At 39.4% G+C, this 15,465-nt stretch overlaps 1 protein-coding gene across 1 annotated transcript; it reads left to right on the forward strand.

Annotated features, from left to right (window-relative positions):
• Positions 1-7,607: 7,607 nt before the first annotated feature.
• On the forward strand, positions 7,608-14,956 carry LOC140751520 (uncharacterized). Its single transcript, XM_073085411.1, has one exon. The coding sequence runs from the start codon at positions 8,498-8,500 to the stop codon at positions 14,231-14,233; it is 5,736 nt and encodes a 1,911-aa protein (XP_072941512.1). The 5' UTR covers positions 7,608-8,497; the 3' UTR covers positions 14,234-14,956.
• The last annotated feature ends 509 nt before the right edge of the window (positions 14,957-15,465 follow it).

Genomic DNA, 15,465 nt, shown 5'->3' on the forward strand with positions numbered 1-15,465 from the left:
GATTGTGAGCGGGTTCTTCTGTTCTGTACACTTCTGATGAAATCAAAGTCATCTTGAAGGTCTTGAAGTCATGTAATAATATAGTCACATAAACGGTACAGAGTAACGATATAACAATTATACGTAAGTAAGTTCACACTAGTGATTAGAAGTATTATAACTACACAAGTATCTCCGTTATTCGACTGCTCTTGCTGAAGTCTCCGACCAGAATGTCGCTCTCTGTTAATTCGAGCGCCGCCAAGGTGTCGTCCCCACTTCACCTACCCGCATCTGTTTTTAAACTGTAGTATCAAATGAGTCACTTATTACTTTAATGTAACGTTATAAGAATGTGATATCGTTAATATCCAAGCTTCTTATTAACGACGATAACATTACCTTTTATGAATAAAACTGTCCATCCTCTGAAGGATTAAGAAGCAATTAAATTAATTATCTTTCTTAAAGAATTAAAATTTGAAGGTAGGTGGTACGTAATTAAAATTTTTTTCAACATTGTGTTATTATTGTCATTTTATATTCCTTTTACACTACAACATTTATTTTTGTATTTACCTGCGTGTGATAAAAATTGCCTGCAAACCATTTTATATTTCCAACTGTTGGGAAAAACTGCTAAGAACTGAAGAAATCCTGAAAATAACCCAGTAGGGATAAGGCTATGACCCTTGTTTATGTTTCTTATTAAAACATAAAATTTTGCTATCATCTTTATTCACCATTTTTATACCACCATGTTTTAAGTAAACACAGCCTTAGGGGAAAGATAGGCGACGTTTTAAAACAATATGACGCAAGTCAGCAAGAACGTTTATGCACATCTTGCAGCAGGTGTTGGGGTAGCTACCCCTGTATAGGGGTTGACGGGACTTTTTGTCGATTTAGACGTACCAGTTATGAGTTGTGGGGTGGCTATTACTGCGATTCTTAACGGGCTGTTACTATAAAAGTTAATATTTAGTTAGGTAGGTACAAGGAGGTACAAAAAGATTAAGAAGGAAATTTTGGACGATACAATAATAACATAATTCATGATTACAATTTTTTACATAAAAATATTATTTACTTTATACTTACTGTTGCCAGTGACTTTATATGCGAAAATCATAACATAATATAATACAAACTATAAACCCCTACTTTGTCCCCTTAGGGTTGATTTATTAATAACTATGAATTAGTGTTTCATCATTACTAACCGGGTAGCCAAATACTAAGTTTCATAGAGCTTGATTAAAAACTAGCAGATTTTCAAAAAAACTTTCAATCCATATAATATAAGCCCCTTAGGGACGTAATGTAAAAAAAACTTTCCTTAATAGATGCCTACGTAGTAAAATAAACTTTTAGTTTAATTTCACGCTACTGTCTTAACTAGTTAAGGCTCTGTGATGATTAATCAGTTAGTTAGGACAGTTATAAGATAAAAATAATAATAATCAATAACACAACCAATTCCTTATTAAATAACTGATTAATCTAATAACTACCTTACGAGTATAGTATCATAAATCTAAGTTACAAACTATGTATTTTGACAGATTAATTGAACATCCGATAACGGTAATAAATGTTTGTTTCCAATTTATGGCTTCACGCCAAATTTGTAACCGATTCCTGGTAGCAGACCTATTAGCAAGAAGTTCCAAGCTTTAAATATCGCAAATCTATTAATTAAGTTGTATTGAGAAGCATCGGGGTTTGGAAATTAATGCTTAAATATACAGCCCCTAAGGGGATCATGTTGATGATGTTTTCTTTGAAAATGCTTGTAATTTTTTTTACAACACATAAAAAATAAATAGTAGGACTGTTTATAATTTTCAGGTTGCAGTTTTGAGTAGTCCAACTTTTATGTAAAAGATAGCACATGAATAGAAGAAAATGCACGAAAAGACATAGACCTACTTATATAAATTGCTTAATAAAGAATTCTAAATTACTTACTTTCCCTTAGTTATTTACAATTTGGTATTGCAGCCTATATAAGATTTGAACTGGAGATATTAGCAGAATTTTATTGTGACCACTGCCCCAACGATCGCATGGAGATAACTGTTAATAATAGTTGTGAAGAACATCTTGTTAATAAATAAAAATTTCAAGAGCTAGTCGCATCTTAATCTCGTACCTAACTATACCTTACAAAGGTACTTTTAAAGTAATTAATAATTAAAATTTTCCGTACCTAGTTCCACCATACTCTACTCACAACTCACAACTGTGCTTTTTACAAAGCTACAATTAATAAAACGAGAACTTCATAATGAATTACAATGGCTGAACTTACCTACTCATTAAAAGTTATTTAACATTCCGAACGTATTAAAATTGCGCACTCAACGGGCCGCGCTCAAGCAAATTGTTTTATCATTGTTTGAAGTAATAAAAAGTTGATCCCAATGGCTTGTTGCTCAAAACTTTCCAGACTACGTGTATCAGTTCAAAATGGGAAGTGTTTGGAATCGCGAAAAATGGAATATCATTTTGCTAAGGCACGCCAAGCGCGATCTTCGATATCGTAACCAAAGCCTACAGGGGGATACAGCTGGTCAGCATGTAGTTATATTTTACATCTAAATCATGAAGTGTTTATAAAATAAAAGTAGTATTCAATTCATGTGTTCGTTCAACACTTATTATCATTGGTAAATTAGACAAAGTACAGGTCAATTTCTGATTAAATTGTTAGTAATTACTTTAATGAGTGTTAAATCTACAATTGGTCATTTAAATTCTATCTTTTTGTAAAATATCCATCATAATCTATCGACGAGTAGAACTTGTTCTCTTTTAATACTTTATTATATTAACTTCATTTTATTATACTATTAAATTAGTTTGTTTCTGTAAGTATTCGCATCTAATAAGCGTGCGGTAACATAGAAAAATATGTTTATACGCAGTCGACTGTACTCACTTCCTACACTACTAAACCCCACGTTACATCTAGTTACCAATTGCACTGTCAATCATACCCGAAAGTCGCGAATACCAAGTTCTTTCCGGTAGTGCGAATAACTAGGGTTGGTAGCTTAAACTTAAAAATGATAGGAATATGTTTAAAATGCAAATAAAATAAGTAAAAATAAATATAAATGTTAAAATGTTTCGTAATATATAGTATGGAGTGCGTTCGGCTGGATCAACTATATTTTATTTTTTTAACGCCGTTATATATTGTAGTGTATAGGAATGGTGAAGGGCTATCGCCAGAAATACTTTATTACCTCTCTGTGCTGTGTCTCTCTCTACCTTACCATACCCTCCATACAAGCACGCAGCACTAAACACTACTTTAAGGCAGAAATAGGAAACATTTAATCTACCTCCACTTTGCGAACCCTATCTCGCATCCTGCTCACTCCACCCTCGTAAGAAGGAGACGTCAAACACACCAGTTTGAATTGGTGGCGGATATTTGTTCCGGAACTTATTTACTGCTCCAACAGCGACGCGATTTCATTTTCATATACATGGTAATGTATGTTAACACGTGGCCCTGACGTCTTCAAACGGGGAGGAATTTTAAGCCGTACATGAATATTGAAATTCCATACACGTTTTGCATGTGTATTGGATTTGTCGTGATAGTTAATTAAAACTACGTTTTGCGGCACCTATCTTGATTAATAGGTGGAGATATCTTAATTGCAATCGAGAAAATACTAATGTTAGTTGATAGTAGTGTAGTTTTTGAAGGTGGTAGAACCCTTTGTGGTTCGACTCCGGCGGCACCACCGCCACACCTATTTCTACCTAATAACAGCAGTGTTAAGCGCTGCTGTGTTCCGGTTTGAAGGGTGTGGTAAGGGAGACAGACTTTTCCGAGGCGTTCCAGCTTAGTCCTCAGGGGTAGCGGCGCATCTGTGGCCGACCTCAGGTAGGAATATCTAATCCTATCTGGGGTTGATTACAGATGTCCATGGGCGGCAGTAGCCACTTACCATCAGGTGGACTGCATGCTCGTCTGCTACTCTTATATTATAAAAAAAAAAAAAAGTTTGAAGGGAAATTTTGAATGTCTAACAACTATCACAGTCGCACTGGCACTGAGTCTTTGGTTAGACACTAATAAAAATGATAAATAATGGATACCATGGTCACATACAAAGGCAGGCACGTTATATCTGTGACAGATATTGTTTGAATTGATACTTTTTAAATTTTTTATTACACTTTATTGACCAATAAACATAGTGGTACAATAGGCGGACTAAATGCTAAGTAGCATATTCTACCAGTCAACCTTAAGGATGTGCAGAAAATATACATGTTAATAATTGAAAGAAGGGAGAATAAATAAAAAAAGAATAGAAGAATAGAAAGAGAAAGTCAAACATGAGAATATAACTAAAAGAGAGTGAAAAAAAAGGACATGTAAATAGACATGTAGAGAGATACTTGAAGAAGCAAAAATGTTATGTTATGTGAAATATGCATACTGGCATCACCTTCACACCTATTTTTGCCCAATAACAAAAGTTTTAAGCACTGCTCTGTTCTGGTTTGTATAGAAGACATCCAAATCTGAGGTTTACTAACTTTGTCCTCAGGAGACACAGCACCCACGTAACACGCATCTGTAGTCTGATTCAGTTAAGACTTCTGATATTATCTAGGGTTTATTACAGACTAATTGGGGCTGGATTAGCTTACTTATTGTCAGATTGACTACATGCCTGTTAACTACTCATGTATACTAAAATAAACACTACAACAAGATACGCCTTAAAAAGCCAGTGTAACTAAAACAAAACCTTCCTTTCCAGTTTATGTAAACCGCATTATTAAGCGATACTGTGTTCTAGTTTGAAGAGTCTTGTATAAGGTATATCCAAATCTGAGTTTTATCAATTTAGTCCTCAGCAGTAGCACGCATCTATAGCCCATTTCAGCTAATACTCTTTATATTATCTGGGGTTTATTACAGATGTCAATAGCCACTTACTTAGAGATTCCATCTCTAGAAGTCAAATAGCATGCAGTCCACTGCATGCTATTTGACTTCTATAAAGGCACTGTGCAACAAGATACGCCATAAGAAACCAAAGTCATTGTAACTAAAACAAAACCTTCCTTTCCGGTTTATGTAAACCGCATTATTATGTCTGGGATTAATTTCAAGGCAACTCTCAAACAACTCCAACTATAACAAGCCGCGATGACGGAGTTCGTTCGTTTGCTCAAGAAAATAAACTTCACTAACTTGCGGTAACTTTACTTTTTATTATTTTAAGCTGAGCAACAGTTCGTGTTCAACTAGAACTACGCTTAATATGTTTTTATATGAATTGGTACGGAGAAATAACTTAATGCATACATAAAGTCGATCACAAATACAGATCAAAAACGTGGTGTTAGCCTTAAAAAATAAATTGAAAGAGTCCACCGAAGTTAGACATAATTATGTAATAAACTTTTTTTTAATTTATTACAGACTAGCTGACCCGACAAACTTTGTATCGCCTCAAAATCTATTCATCAAATATATTTCATATAAAATATAACCTATGTTACTCGTAGATAATGTAGCTTTCGAATGGTGAAAGAATATTTAAAATCGGACCAGTATTTTTTGAGTCTATACATTACAAACAAACATACAAACAAAGTTTTCCACTTTAAAATATTAGTTATATTATAACCGAGCTACTCGTATATCTACAATATACGAGTAGCTCGGTAACGAACATTTACTATGAGAAGGAAAATATACTAGTTTGTTACAATATCATAGAAATAAAAAAAAGGACGCAAAAATATCCAACACATTTAAATAAAGAATCTCTACAAAATATATCTAAGTAAATTTTTGAATATAAAGAGGTTGCACATTTCTTTACTCAAATTCCTTTGCGATGCATAAAAACCGTCTCGTTCAATAGATGGCCTTTTCCTTTTAGCAAACACCGCAAACATGACAAATCATTTATGTAGCTTTTCATAATTGGAATGGTGCAGATATTCAGTGGATGCTCCATAGAATCCATGTGCCATCAAAGCTTGCTTTTAGGGGAAATACAAAAAGGAAAATCGTATAACGACCCTCCCCTCGGACGGACAGACTGAAACATGGACTGCATTCACTAGTAATGAATGCACGACCTTAGCCTGACGGGAACTAATTCGACACGCGAGTGCCAATGGATGCGGCTCGAATATTCTGTTGCTCGTACAACCAATGCGTTGATATTGTTACCTGTATCTGTTCAGGTCACTCCTAAAATAAATTATAAAATGTTTAGATCAAACATTTTGGAGTAAATTAATTTTAAATGGAAAATACATGCTGTAGGTAATATTCACTTAAATTTATAAGGGTCACTAACCATGACAATATTAGTTCTGACACAGTCCGCTAGGGGCGCTGATTGGAAATGTATGGGAAAATACGTAAAGAAATACCGAAACAGTCATTTTTGTCAAAATGTAAAAAACTCATACTAAGGGTACTGTACCCTTACCAGGAGATTTTACGTTTTGACAAATATGACTGTTTTGGTATTTGTTTACGTATTGGCCTGCATGGACTGCATTCACTAGTAATGAATGCACGACCTTAGCCTGACCGGAACTAATTCGACACGCGAGTGCCAATGGATGCGGCTCGAATATTCTGTTGCTAGTACAAGCAATGCGTTGATATTGTTACCTGTATCTGTTGAGGTCACTTCTAGTCCTTTCAATTTTCAGTATCTACGGCTTTATCAAAGCAAATTATACATTAATTAATTAAAGTAAATTATACACAATTTTGATATCAAACATTTTTGAGTTTATTTTTAAATCAAAAACACAGAAATTATTAACTAAGATTTATAAGCCCCATATCAAAGTGCAATAAATATTGTTAAACAATGTTAGAAAAAAGCCAAAATGCTTACACTGGCCACGCCGTTTATACGCCAGTGTAAACGTTTTGGATATGCTTATATGTATTTTTTTATCTGGGAGCATCGCAGTGCCTCGCCAAGTCGCAAAATATCAGCACTGCCATATCGTTCTTTTCTAGAAGCAGTTCAGGCCATTTTCGACCCATAACTTCGTTCTTGATAAAACTAGAATTGAACCTGAATTTTCAGTAACCAAGAAGGCATTGTATAATTTTACTCCTAACGTTAATTTTGTAATGAAGAGAGAGAGATCTCTCTCTTCATTACAAAATGATATGATGATATGATTATCATGATAACAGAACCAAACAATACCGCAATCTACACGATACAAGGATATAAAATACATTTTACAGTGCTGTATTTCAACCGAAAATCCTTCCATCGTACAGTTTTAGGGTTGGGCAGGCATATAAAACGTTTATTAATGCATAATTGGGGAGTAAAACAAGAAAACAACATTTCAAGGGTAGGGTTTGGGTAAAGGCTCTTGACCACTCATTTAAAATTCCGCACAGACCCAGAAATATCCGTTATATCCTATACGTGTGTGTTTGAATTTATAAATAGTTTGCGCTTTGCACGGTTTCCCGTATCAATAATAATGAAGATACATTTCGACGATACGGATACGAATTTATACGAAATTGGTTTGATTTTTCTTCTCTGCGATTCAAATTAGTTTTACAAATTCAAGTTAGAAATTGTGCGGGACGACGCGAACAGCTGACTCAAGATTCGACGTAATTATAAGTTTGAAATTGTTTACTTAATTTATAGTTCATAATAGTTCATAAGTTGTAATAATAAAGACTTCATTATTCGTAACACACGATCAGCTGATTAATATTGTATAGTTCAATGGCCGACGCTAAACAGCTGACTCCAACTCGATCAGCTGATCATAGCAGTAAGACGTAGTTACGTAAACAGCTGATAGTTTTTAATGTAATTTATTGATGTTTTTATTATGTTTGAATAGTGTTTTACTTATGTTTTATTGTTAATAGTATATAATAGGATTTAATAGAATAGGGAAAATAGATAATAGTTTAAGTTTTGTAAATGTATTAAAATAAATATTTCGTAATAGTTTATAGGGCATAGGTATAGGTGTCAATTATAATAGGTTTTGCAATAGTTTAGGTTTTAATAGAAGTTTAAATAGAAATATGTAAATTCCTAAACAAACTAAATAGATTATTATTATTATTATTGTGAATCCTCGATTCAAGGCCACAGTTTGAACAGGTTCGTACAGGTCCGTACAGGTTTAGACATAGAATAACGGGAAATAGTTGTAATTGGCCAAAATGCCTATATTGCTGCCTAAACCTGCTTCTAGTTGTGGTACTTGAGTCGGGGATATAAATAGGCCAGATTTTCAAATTTTCATTCAGTACTGGCAATAGACCTATGGAACAAAGGAATAAATGGAACAAGAATAAAACAAGGGATTTCAATTCTTCCAACCCAGCAATTATAGTAATGTGCCCCTGCACATTTAATGGTCCTTCGAAAGCCGAATATTGAAGAAATTGAAGAATAGTAAGTAATATTATCGTTCCAATTGTCATTTTTGTGTATTAGCAAGAAGAATGCCGATCACACGCTCCGTGGGAAAAGAACGCCGAGACTCGACGGAAACGAAGCCCTCCTCGTCTGACGCGACCACTGGGACCTCCGCTACGGGCACAACAACAGAAACGTCGGCCACGGGAACCACCGCGACCGACACTACTGGGGGAACCTCCGCTACAGACACGTCCGTCACGACGAAGGGTACAGTAGCGTCAGTGGCCACTGGCACCACGATGGCCAGGCCGGCTGCGACCATTTTCAAGAATCCCGTCGAGCTCACCGCCAGTACTGATTCACCGACAGTAATACAGAAGCCTTCAGAAGCACATAGTCAGCATGGTTCGCGCGCTCCGAGTCGACGCGCCGGATCCACGCGTTCAAGGTCAAAGGCTTACAAGGTAGCCAAGGCCAAAGAAGAACTTATACGTCTGCAAGTGGAACTTGCAACAGCACGCCTCGCCGTTATAGAAGCAGAAGACGACGATGACGACGTCTCCGAGTACTCAAAAACAGAAGCCGACACCAGGGTCGACGACTGGTTGGAACAGCAAGCGCAACCGAGGCTAGCCATAGCCGACGAGCCGCACCTACCTCTCCGCGAAATAGAAACAGAAATAGAAGCTATCACGGAAGAGACAAGGCCGGTTCAACAGAATAATAGTACAGCGCACCATACCCAACCAGATCCGCGAGTACATACAACGGCGGGAGCTCAAGCACCGGCGGGAGTCCACGCGCAGCCAGACTTCTCTCAACTTACGTCAGCGATAACACAGGCCATCAAAGCTAGCCAGCGGTCCTCAAAGTTTGTTGAATTACCGACTTTTAACGGTAATTATCAGGACTGGCTACCTTTTAGAGCAGCATATATGGAAACAGAAGAGTCTTTTTCAATAGTAGAAAATATTAATAGGTTAAGAAGACATCTAATAGGAAGAGCTAAGGAAGCAGTTGAAAGCTTACTGATCACCAACGCACACCCATCCGATGTTATGAAGACCTTGGAAATGAGATTCGGTAGATCAGAGATGATAGCAATGGCCGAAATAGACACATTGAGAACACTGCCGCGCCTCTGCGAGTCGCCTAGGGATATTTGCGTGTTCTCTACTAAGGTTACAAACGCCGTGTCTACACTTCGGGCATTGAAATGCGTCTACTATCTCTACAATCCGGAGGTATCTAAGGTAATGGTGGACAAGCTTACTCCTACTTTACGTTACAGATATTACGACTTTGCTGCAACACAACCGAAAGAAGAGCCTGACTTATTGAAGTTTGAAAAATTTATGAAGAGAGAAGCTGAGCTGTGCGGACCCTATGCACTCCCCGAACAGATGGCACCGCCGATGTATAGTAATAGACGTCCTCAGAAGACACATACAGTATTAGAAAAGCAGTCTACAGTTATACAGAAATGCCCCGTATGTGAAGAAACAGGTCACATCGCGACGGACTGCAAACAGTTTAAAGAAGCAAACGAAAGCACAAGATGGGATATAGCAAAGAAGAAACGACTATGCTTTCGGTGTCTACGCTTCAGAAACAAGACTCACAACTGCCGAACGAAGCCGTGTGGTATTAATAGTTGTAAGTATTTCCATAACAGGTTACTACACTTCAACAGAACAGAAAAGGCAGAAACAGAAGATAGGTCAACAGAGGTCATCAACTCCGCGTGGACTACAGCCAGACCTACAAAGAAGCAAACTTATTTGAAGATAATCCCGGTGCAGGCAACAGGTCCCAAGAATACGGTCAACACTTACGCGTTATTGGACGATGGATCTACAGTTACGCTGATAGACGACAGCCTTGCCTACGAAATAGGGGCAAAGGGACCCATCGACCCATTACGTATAGAAGCAATCAACGAGTTGAAAACAGCTGAAACAAAGTCAAGAAGAGTTAGCATCACACTCAACGGGTTGAACAACCACACAGCAAGCATTCAAGCGAGAACTATCAAGAACCTGCACGTATCGCCGCAGGAAATAGCAAGACAACAGATTGAAGAATGTGAACACTTGCGAGATCTTAGCGACGTACTTTCCTATGAAGATGCGAAGCCTACCATACTCATCGGTCAAGACAACTGGCATCTCCTTCTAGCATCAAGAGTGAGAAGGGGAAAGAAGAACCAACCGGTAGCGTCTCTCACGCCACTTGGGTGGGTACTTCACGGAAGCCACAACCGAATTATTGGACGTACCGCTAACTTCGTGTCACACATTACAGAAGCGCCGCAGGAAGATAAGCTTGAAGATCTCATGAAGCATTACTTCGCAATGGACTCGCTATGCATCAACCCTAAGAAGCCACAGTCGGACCCTGAAGAGCAAGCCTTACGTATCTTAAAGAAAAATACAACCCAAACAGAAGAAGGAAGATACGAAACCGCTCTACTATGGAAAAGAGAAGAGGTCGACTTGCCTAACAACTACGACAACTCGTTGACACGTCTTATGCACATAGAAAAGAAGCTTGACCGTAATTCTCAATTAAAACAGAAGTATACAGAACAGATGGACGCGCTTATCAAGAAAGGATACGCCGAGCCTGCACCGAGGACGAAGACTCCCAATAGAACTTGGTATTTACCGCACTTCGCGGTAGTGAACCCAATGAAGCCAGATAAACTCCGAGTGGTACACGACGCCGCAGCGAAGACTAAGGGTGTCGCACTCAACGACTTGCTGTTGAAAGGTCCAGATCTACTGCAATCACTTCCAGGGGTCGTGATGAAGTTCCGACAGCATATGGTTGCAGTAACAGCTGACATTAAGGAAATGTTCATGCAAGTGAAATTGAGAACAGAAGACAGAGACGCTCTTAGGTACCTGTGGCGAGGGAACCGTCGTGACGATCAACCACCCGAGGAGTATAGAATGACATCACTCATCTTCGGAGCTTCAAGTTCGCCGTCAACAGCAATATTCGTCAAGAACTTGAACGCTAAGAAGTATGAAGAGACCGAGCCAGAAGCAGCCTCCGCCATTATAGAGAAGCATTACGTCGACGACTACCTGGACAGCTTTAGAAGCCTCGAAGAAGCCATACGCATCACTTCAAGCGTGCGTGATATACATAGAAGAGCCTGCTTCGAGTTGAAACAATGGAAGTCCAACACGCCCGCGCTACTACGAGCACTAGGGGAACAGGAGTCGTCACAGGACATAGAACTCTATAAGGCGGGAGAGCAGCTGGAACGTGTGTTAGGAATCGTATGGAAACCGGAAACAGACGAACTTACCTTCAACCTCAATTTAACGCGTGTGCCTCGTGAACTTATAGATGGGAAAACACCGACGAAGAGAGAAGCCCTACGTATAGTTATGTCGCTTTTTGATCCGTTAGGCTTTGCTTCACCAGTTACTATAAGAGCTAAGCAGATTTTACAGGAACTCTGGCGGCGTGGGACATCGTGGGACGAGAAAATAGAAGATCACATAGCGGAACAGTGGCGCGACTGGATGGTACATTTGAGAAGCCTCTCGAATATAGCAATACCAAGAAGATACCTACAGTACAGCGACGCTACATCCCTTCAGCTCCACGTGTTCACCGACGCCAGCGAGTCAGCCTACGCAGCGGTATTGTATTGGAGAGCAACGGCACCCAACGGCGACGTCAGCATATCACTAATTATGTCCAAGGCCAAGGTGGCACCTTTAAAGTTAACATCTATACCTAGGTTAGAGCTACAAGCAGCAGTGATGGGAACTCGCCTCGCCGACGCCGTCGTTAAAGAACATCAACGAAAGCCGGACTCAAGAACGTTCTGGACGGACAGCCGCACAGTACTCTCATGGATCAAGGCTGGTTCGCGCTCTTACAAGTCGTATGTGGCACATCGCATAGCGGCTATAGAAGAAGGTACAAAGGTAAGTGAGTGGCGCTGGGTGCCAACGAAGTCCAACGTGGCGGACGATGCCACAAGAAATGTCCCAATAGGGTTCAATAAGAACCACAGGTGGTATAGGGGACCGGACTTCCTACACGAGGATTCGAGCACCTGGCCAATAGAAAATTCTGCGTCGTATCCATCAGAACCTACAGGTGAAGAAAGAACACACAACATAGTAACAGAACGAGGTCTGAAGCTGGCTGAAGGTCTACCGGAGGTGTCTAGATTTTCAAATTGGGATAGATTACGTTTCACTACAGCAAGGGTTTTACAGTTTATACAGCTTTGCAGGACGTCTAAACAGCGGGTTAATTACAAGAGGACTAGACGAAACGCTCAAGCGGACCCCGACTGGCGACGTCAAAAGAAGACACCGGTGGCTCCACAGGTAAAGCATAGAAAAATAGAACAAGCCAAATGTTATATCTCCGTGCCCGCAGAACTCCTCCGAGAAGCAGAAGAGTTATTAATGCGTTCGTCGCAAGAAAGTTCATTTCAGGTTGATATAGATAATATGAAACGTCAGAAGCCTATAGACAGAGATAGCCGATTACATCGATTAAGTGTCAAGTATGAAAATGGTGCCCTGAGACTCCGAAGCCGCATCGAAGCAATAGAAGCCGTCACAAATGAGGTCAAGAACCCCATGGTGTTGGACGGTGACCATCCTACAGTCAAACTATGGATACACAGCATCCATAGACAGATGCACCACAGCGGAGTCGAGGCCACGGTAAACGAGTGTCGACAAAGGTATTGGGTTCTACGGTTACGTCCGGTGACGCGCACTATAATACGACAATGTCTCAGATGCCGCATGAAAACTCAAGCACCGCCGTACCCGAGAACCGGAGACCTACCATCGTGTCGCTTGGCACATCACAAGCGACCTTTCACATACACAGGAGTCGACTACTTCGGGCCGCTTACAGTAACAGTCGGGCGTACCAATCAGAAGAGGTATGTAGCTATCTTCACCTGTCTAACCACACGTGCTATTCATCTAGAAGTTACAGCATCGCTCACCACCGACTCTGCGGTGATGGCGCTCCGGCGGATGATGGCGCGCCGTGGACGTCCGGCGCAAATATGGTCGGACAACGGCACCAACCTGAGGGGCGCTGACAAGGAACTACGGCAGGCGATCGACGCAGCCACAGCGGAGGAGGCTGCTAAGAAGATCATCTCGTGGCGATTCATCCCACCTGGCGCGCCCTTCATGGGAGGCGCGTGGGAAAGGCTCGTGCGCTCCGTGAAAACTGCACTGCAAGCAACGCTTCACGAACGACATCCAGCAGAAGAAGTCCTCACGACGCTCCTGGCAGAGGTGGAATATACAGTGAACAGCCGACCTCTCACCCACGTGTCAGTGAGCGCCGAGGACCCAGAAGCGCTTACACCGAACCATTTCCTACTCGGCGGGAACGGAAGAGTATCGACCCCGGGAGAGTTCAACGACCGCGACACCATATGCAAAAACAGCTGGCGTGCCGCGCAGAGATTAACCGACATATTCTGGACAAGATGGCTTCGAGAGTACCTTCCTGAGCTTCAACACCGGCGGGAGCCCCACGGAAGAGGGGCAACAGTGAAGATCGGCGACTTAGTACAAATATTGGACAGTAACCTACCTAGGAACATATGGGTTCGAGGTCGGGTCATCGCAACATTTCCGGGTCCAGACAACATAGTAAGAACAGTCGACGTGGCAACAAAGGGAGGATTTCTACGCCGGCCAGTGAGGAAGCTGGTAGTGCTGCCTATAGAAGACGTCGCCCCAGCACCGACAGAAGATGCAACACAGCTGCACGGCGGGAGAAATGTGCGGGACGACGCGAACAGCTGACTCAAGATTCGACGTAATTATAAGTTTGAAATTGTTTACTTAATTTATAGTTCATAATAGTTCATAAGTTGTAATAATAAAGACTTCATTATTCGTAACACACGATCAGCTGATTAATATTGTATAGTTCAATGGCCGACGCTAAACAGCTGACTCCAACTCGATCAGCTGATCATAGCAGTAAGACGTAGTTACGTAAACAGCTGATAGTTTTTAATGTAATTTATTGATGTTTTTATTATGTTTGAATAGTGTTTTACTTATGTTTTATTGTTAATAGTATATAATAGGATTTAATAGAATAGGGAAAATAGATAATAGTTTAAGTTTTGTAAATGTATTAAAATAAATATTTCGTAATAGTTTATAGGGCATAGGTATAGGTGTCAATTATAATAGGTTTTGCAATAGTTTAGGTTTTAATAGAAGTTTAAATAGAAATATGTAAATTCCTAAACAAACTAAATAGATTATTATTATTATTATTGTGAATCCTCGATTCAAGGCCACAGTTTGAACAGGTTCGTACAGGTCCGTACAGGTTTAGACATAGAATAACGGGAAATAGTTGTAATTGGCCAAAATGCCTATATTGCTGCCTAAACCTGCTTCTAGTTGTGGTACTTGAGTCGGGGATATAAATAGGCCAGATTTTCAAATTTTCATTCAGTACTGGCAATAGACCTATGGAACAAAGGAATAAATGGAACAAGAATAAAACAAGGGATTTCAATTCTTCCAACCCAGCAATTATAGTAATGTGCCCCTGCACAGAAATAATAACTAAAATTAATTAAAATTAGGTTGATAATAAGGGTAATATCGATATTCTTAAGCGTTTTATAAATTAAAGATTAAAGATAATATCACTATCTTTTTTGATAACATATCTGTTTATTCTTTGTAACAATAATGTAGGTAATGTTAGAACTGTAAATTTAGTTGATAATGGACGTCTACTTTTAATCAAATTCCAATCTACCTTTTAGACAGGCTACACTTCGTTAAGAACGGTTTTAATGTAAATTGTATAAATATGACATTATTTTGAAATTAGGCAATTCAGTTTTATTCAGGTACTCGTATTAATTTCCTCGAATGACTTGTATATGTATATAATACTTTCTGCTTATATTTTCCTTAAAATATGATTGTCAAATAGTGCCTGGCATCCTCGTTATTTTAAACAATAGTAAGTTTAATAGTAGTGAAATACGAAACACGAAACAATG

This window comes from Epargyreus clarus, unplaced genomic scaffold (assembly GCF_041222505.1).
Source record: "Epargyreus clarus isolate Ecla_fem2 unplaced genomic scaffold, WU_Ecla_fem_2.2 ptg000023l, whole genome shotgun sequence".
NCBI classification, from domain to species: domain Eukaryota; kingdom Metazoa; phylum Arthropoda; class Insecta; order Lepidoptera; family Hesperiidae; genus Epargyreus; species Epargyreus clarus.

Excerpts from the sequence above, each read along its gene's own strand:
- LOC140751520 (XM_073085411.1), top strand. The coding sequence starts at position 8,498 with ATGCCGATCACACGCTCCGTGGGAAAAGAACGCCGAGACTCGACGGAA.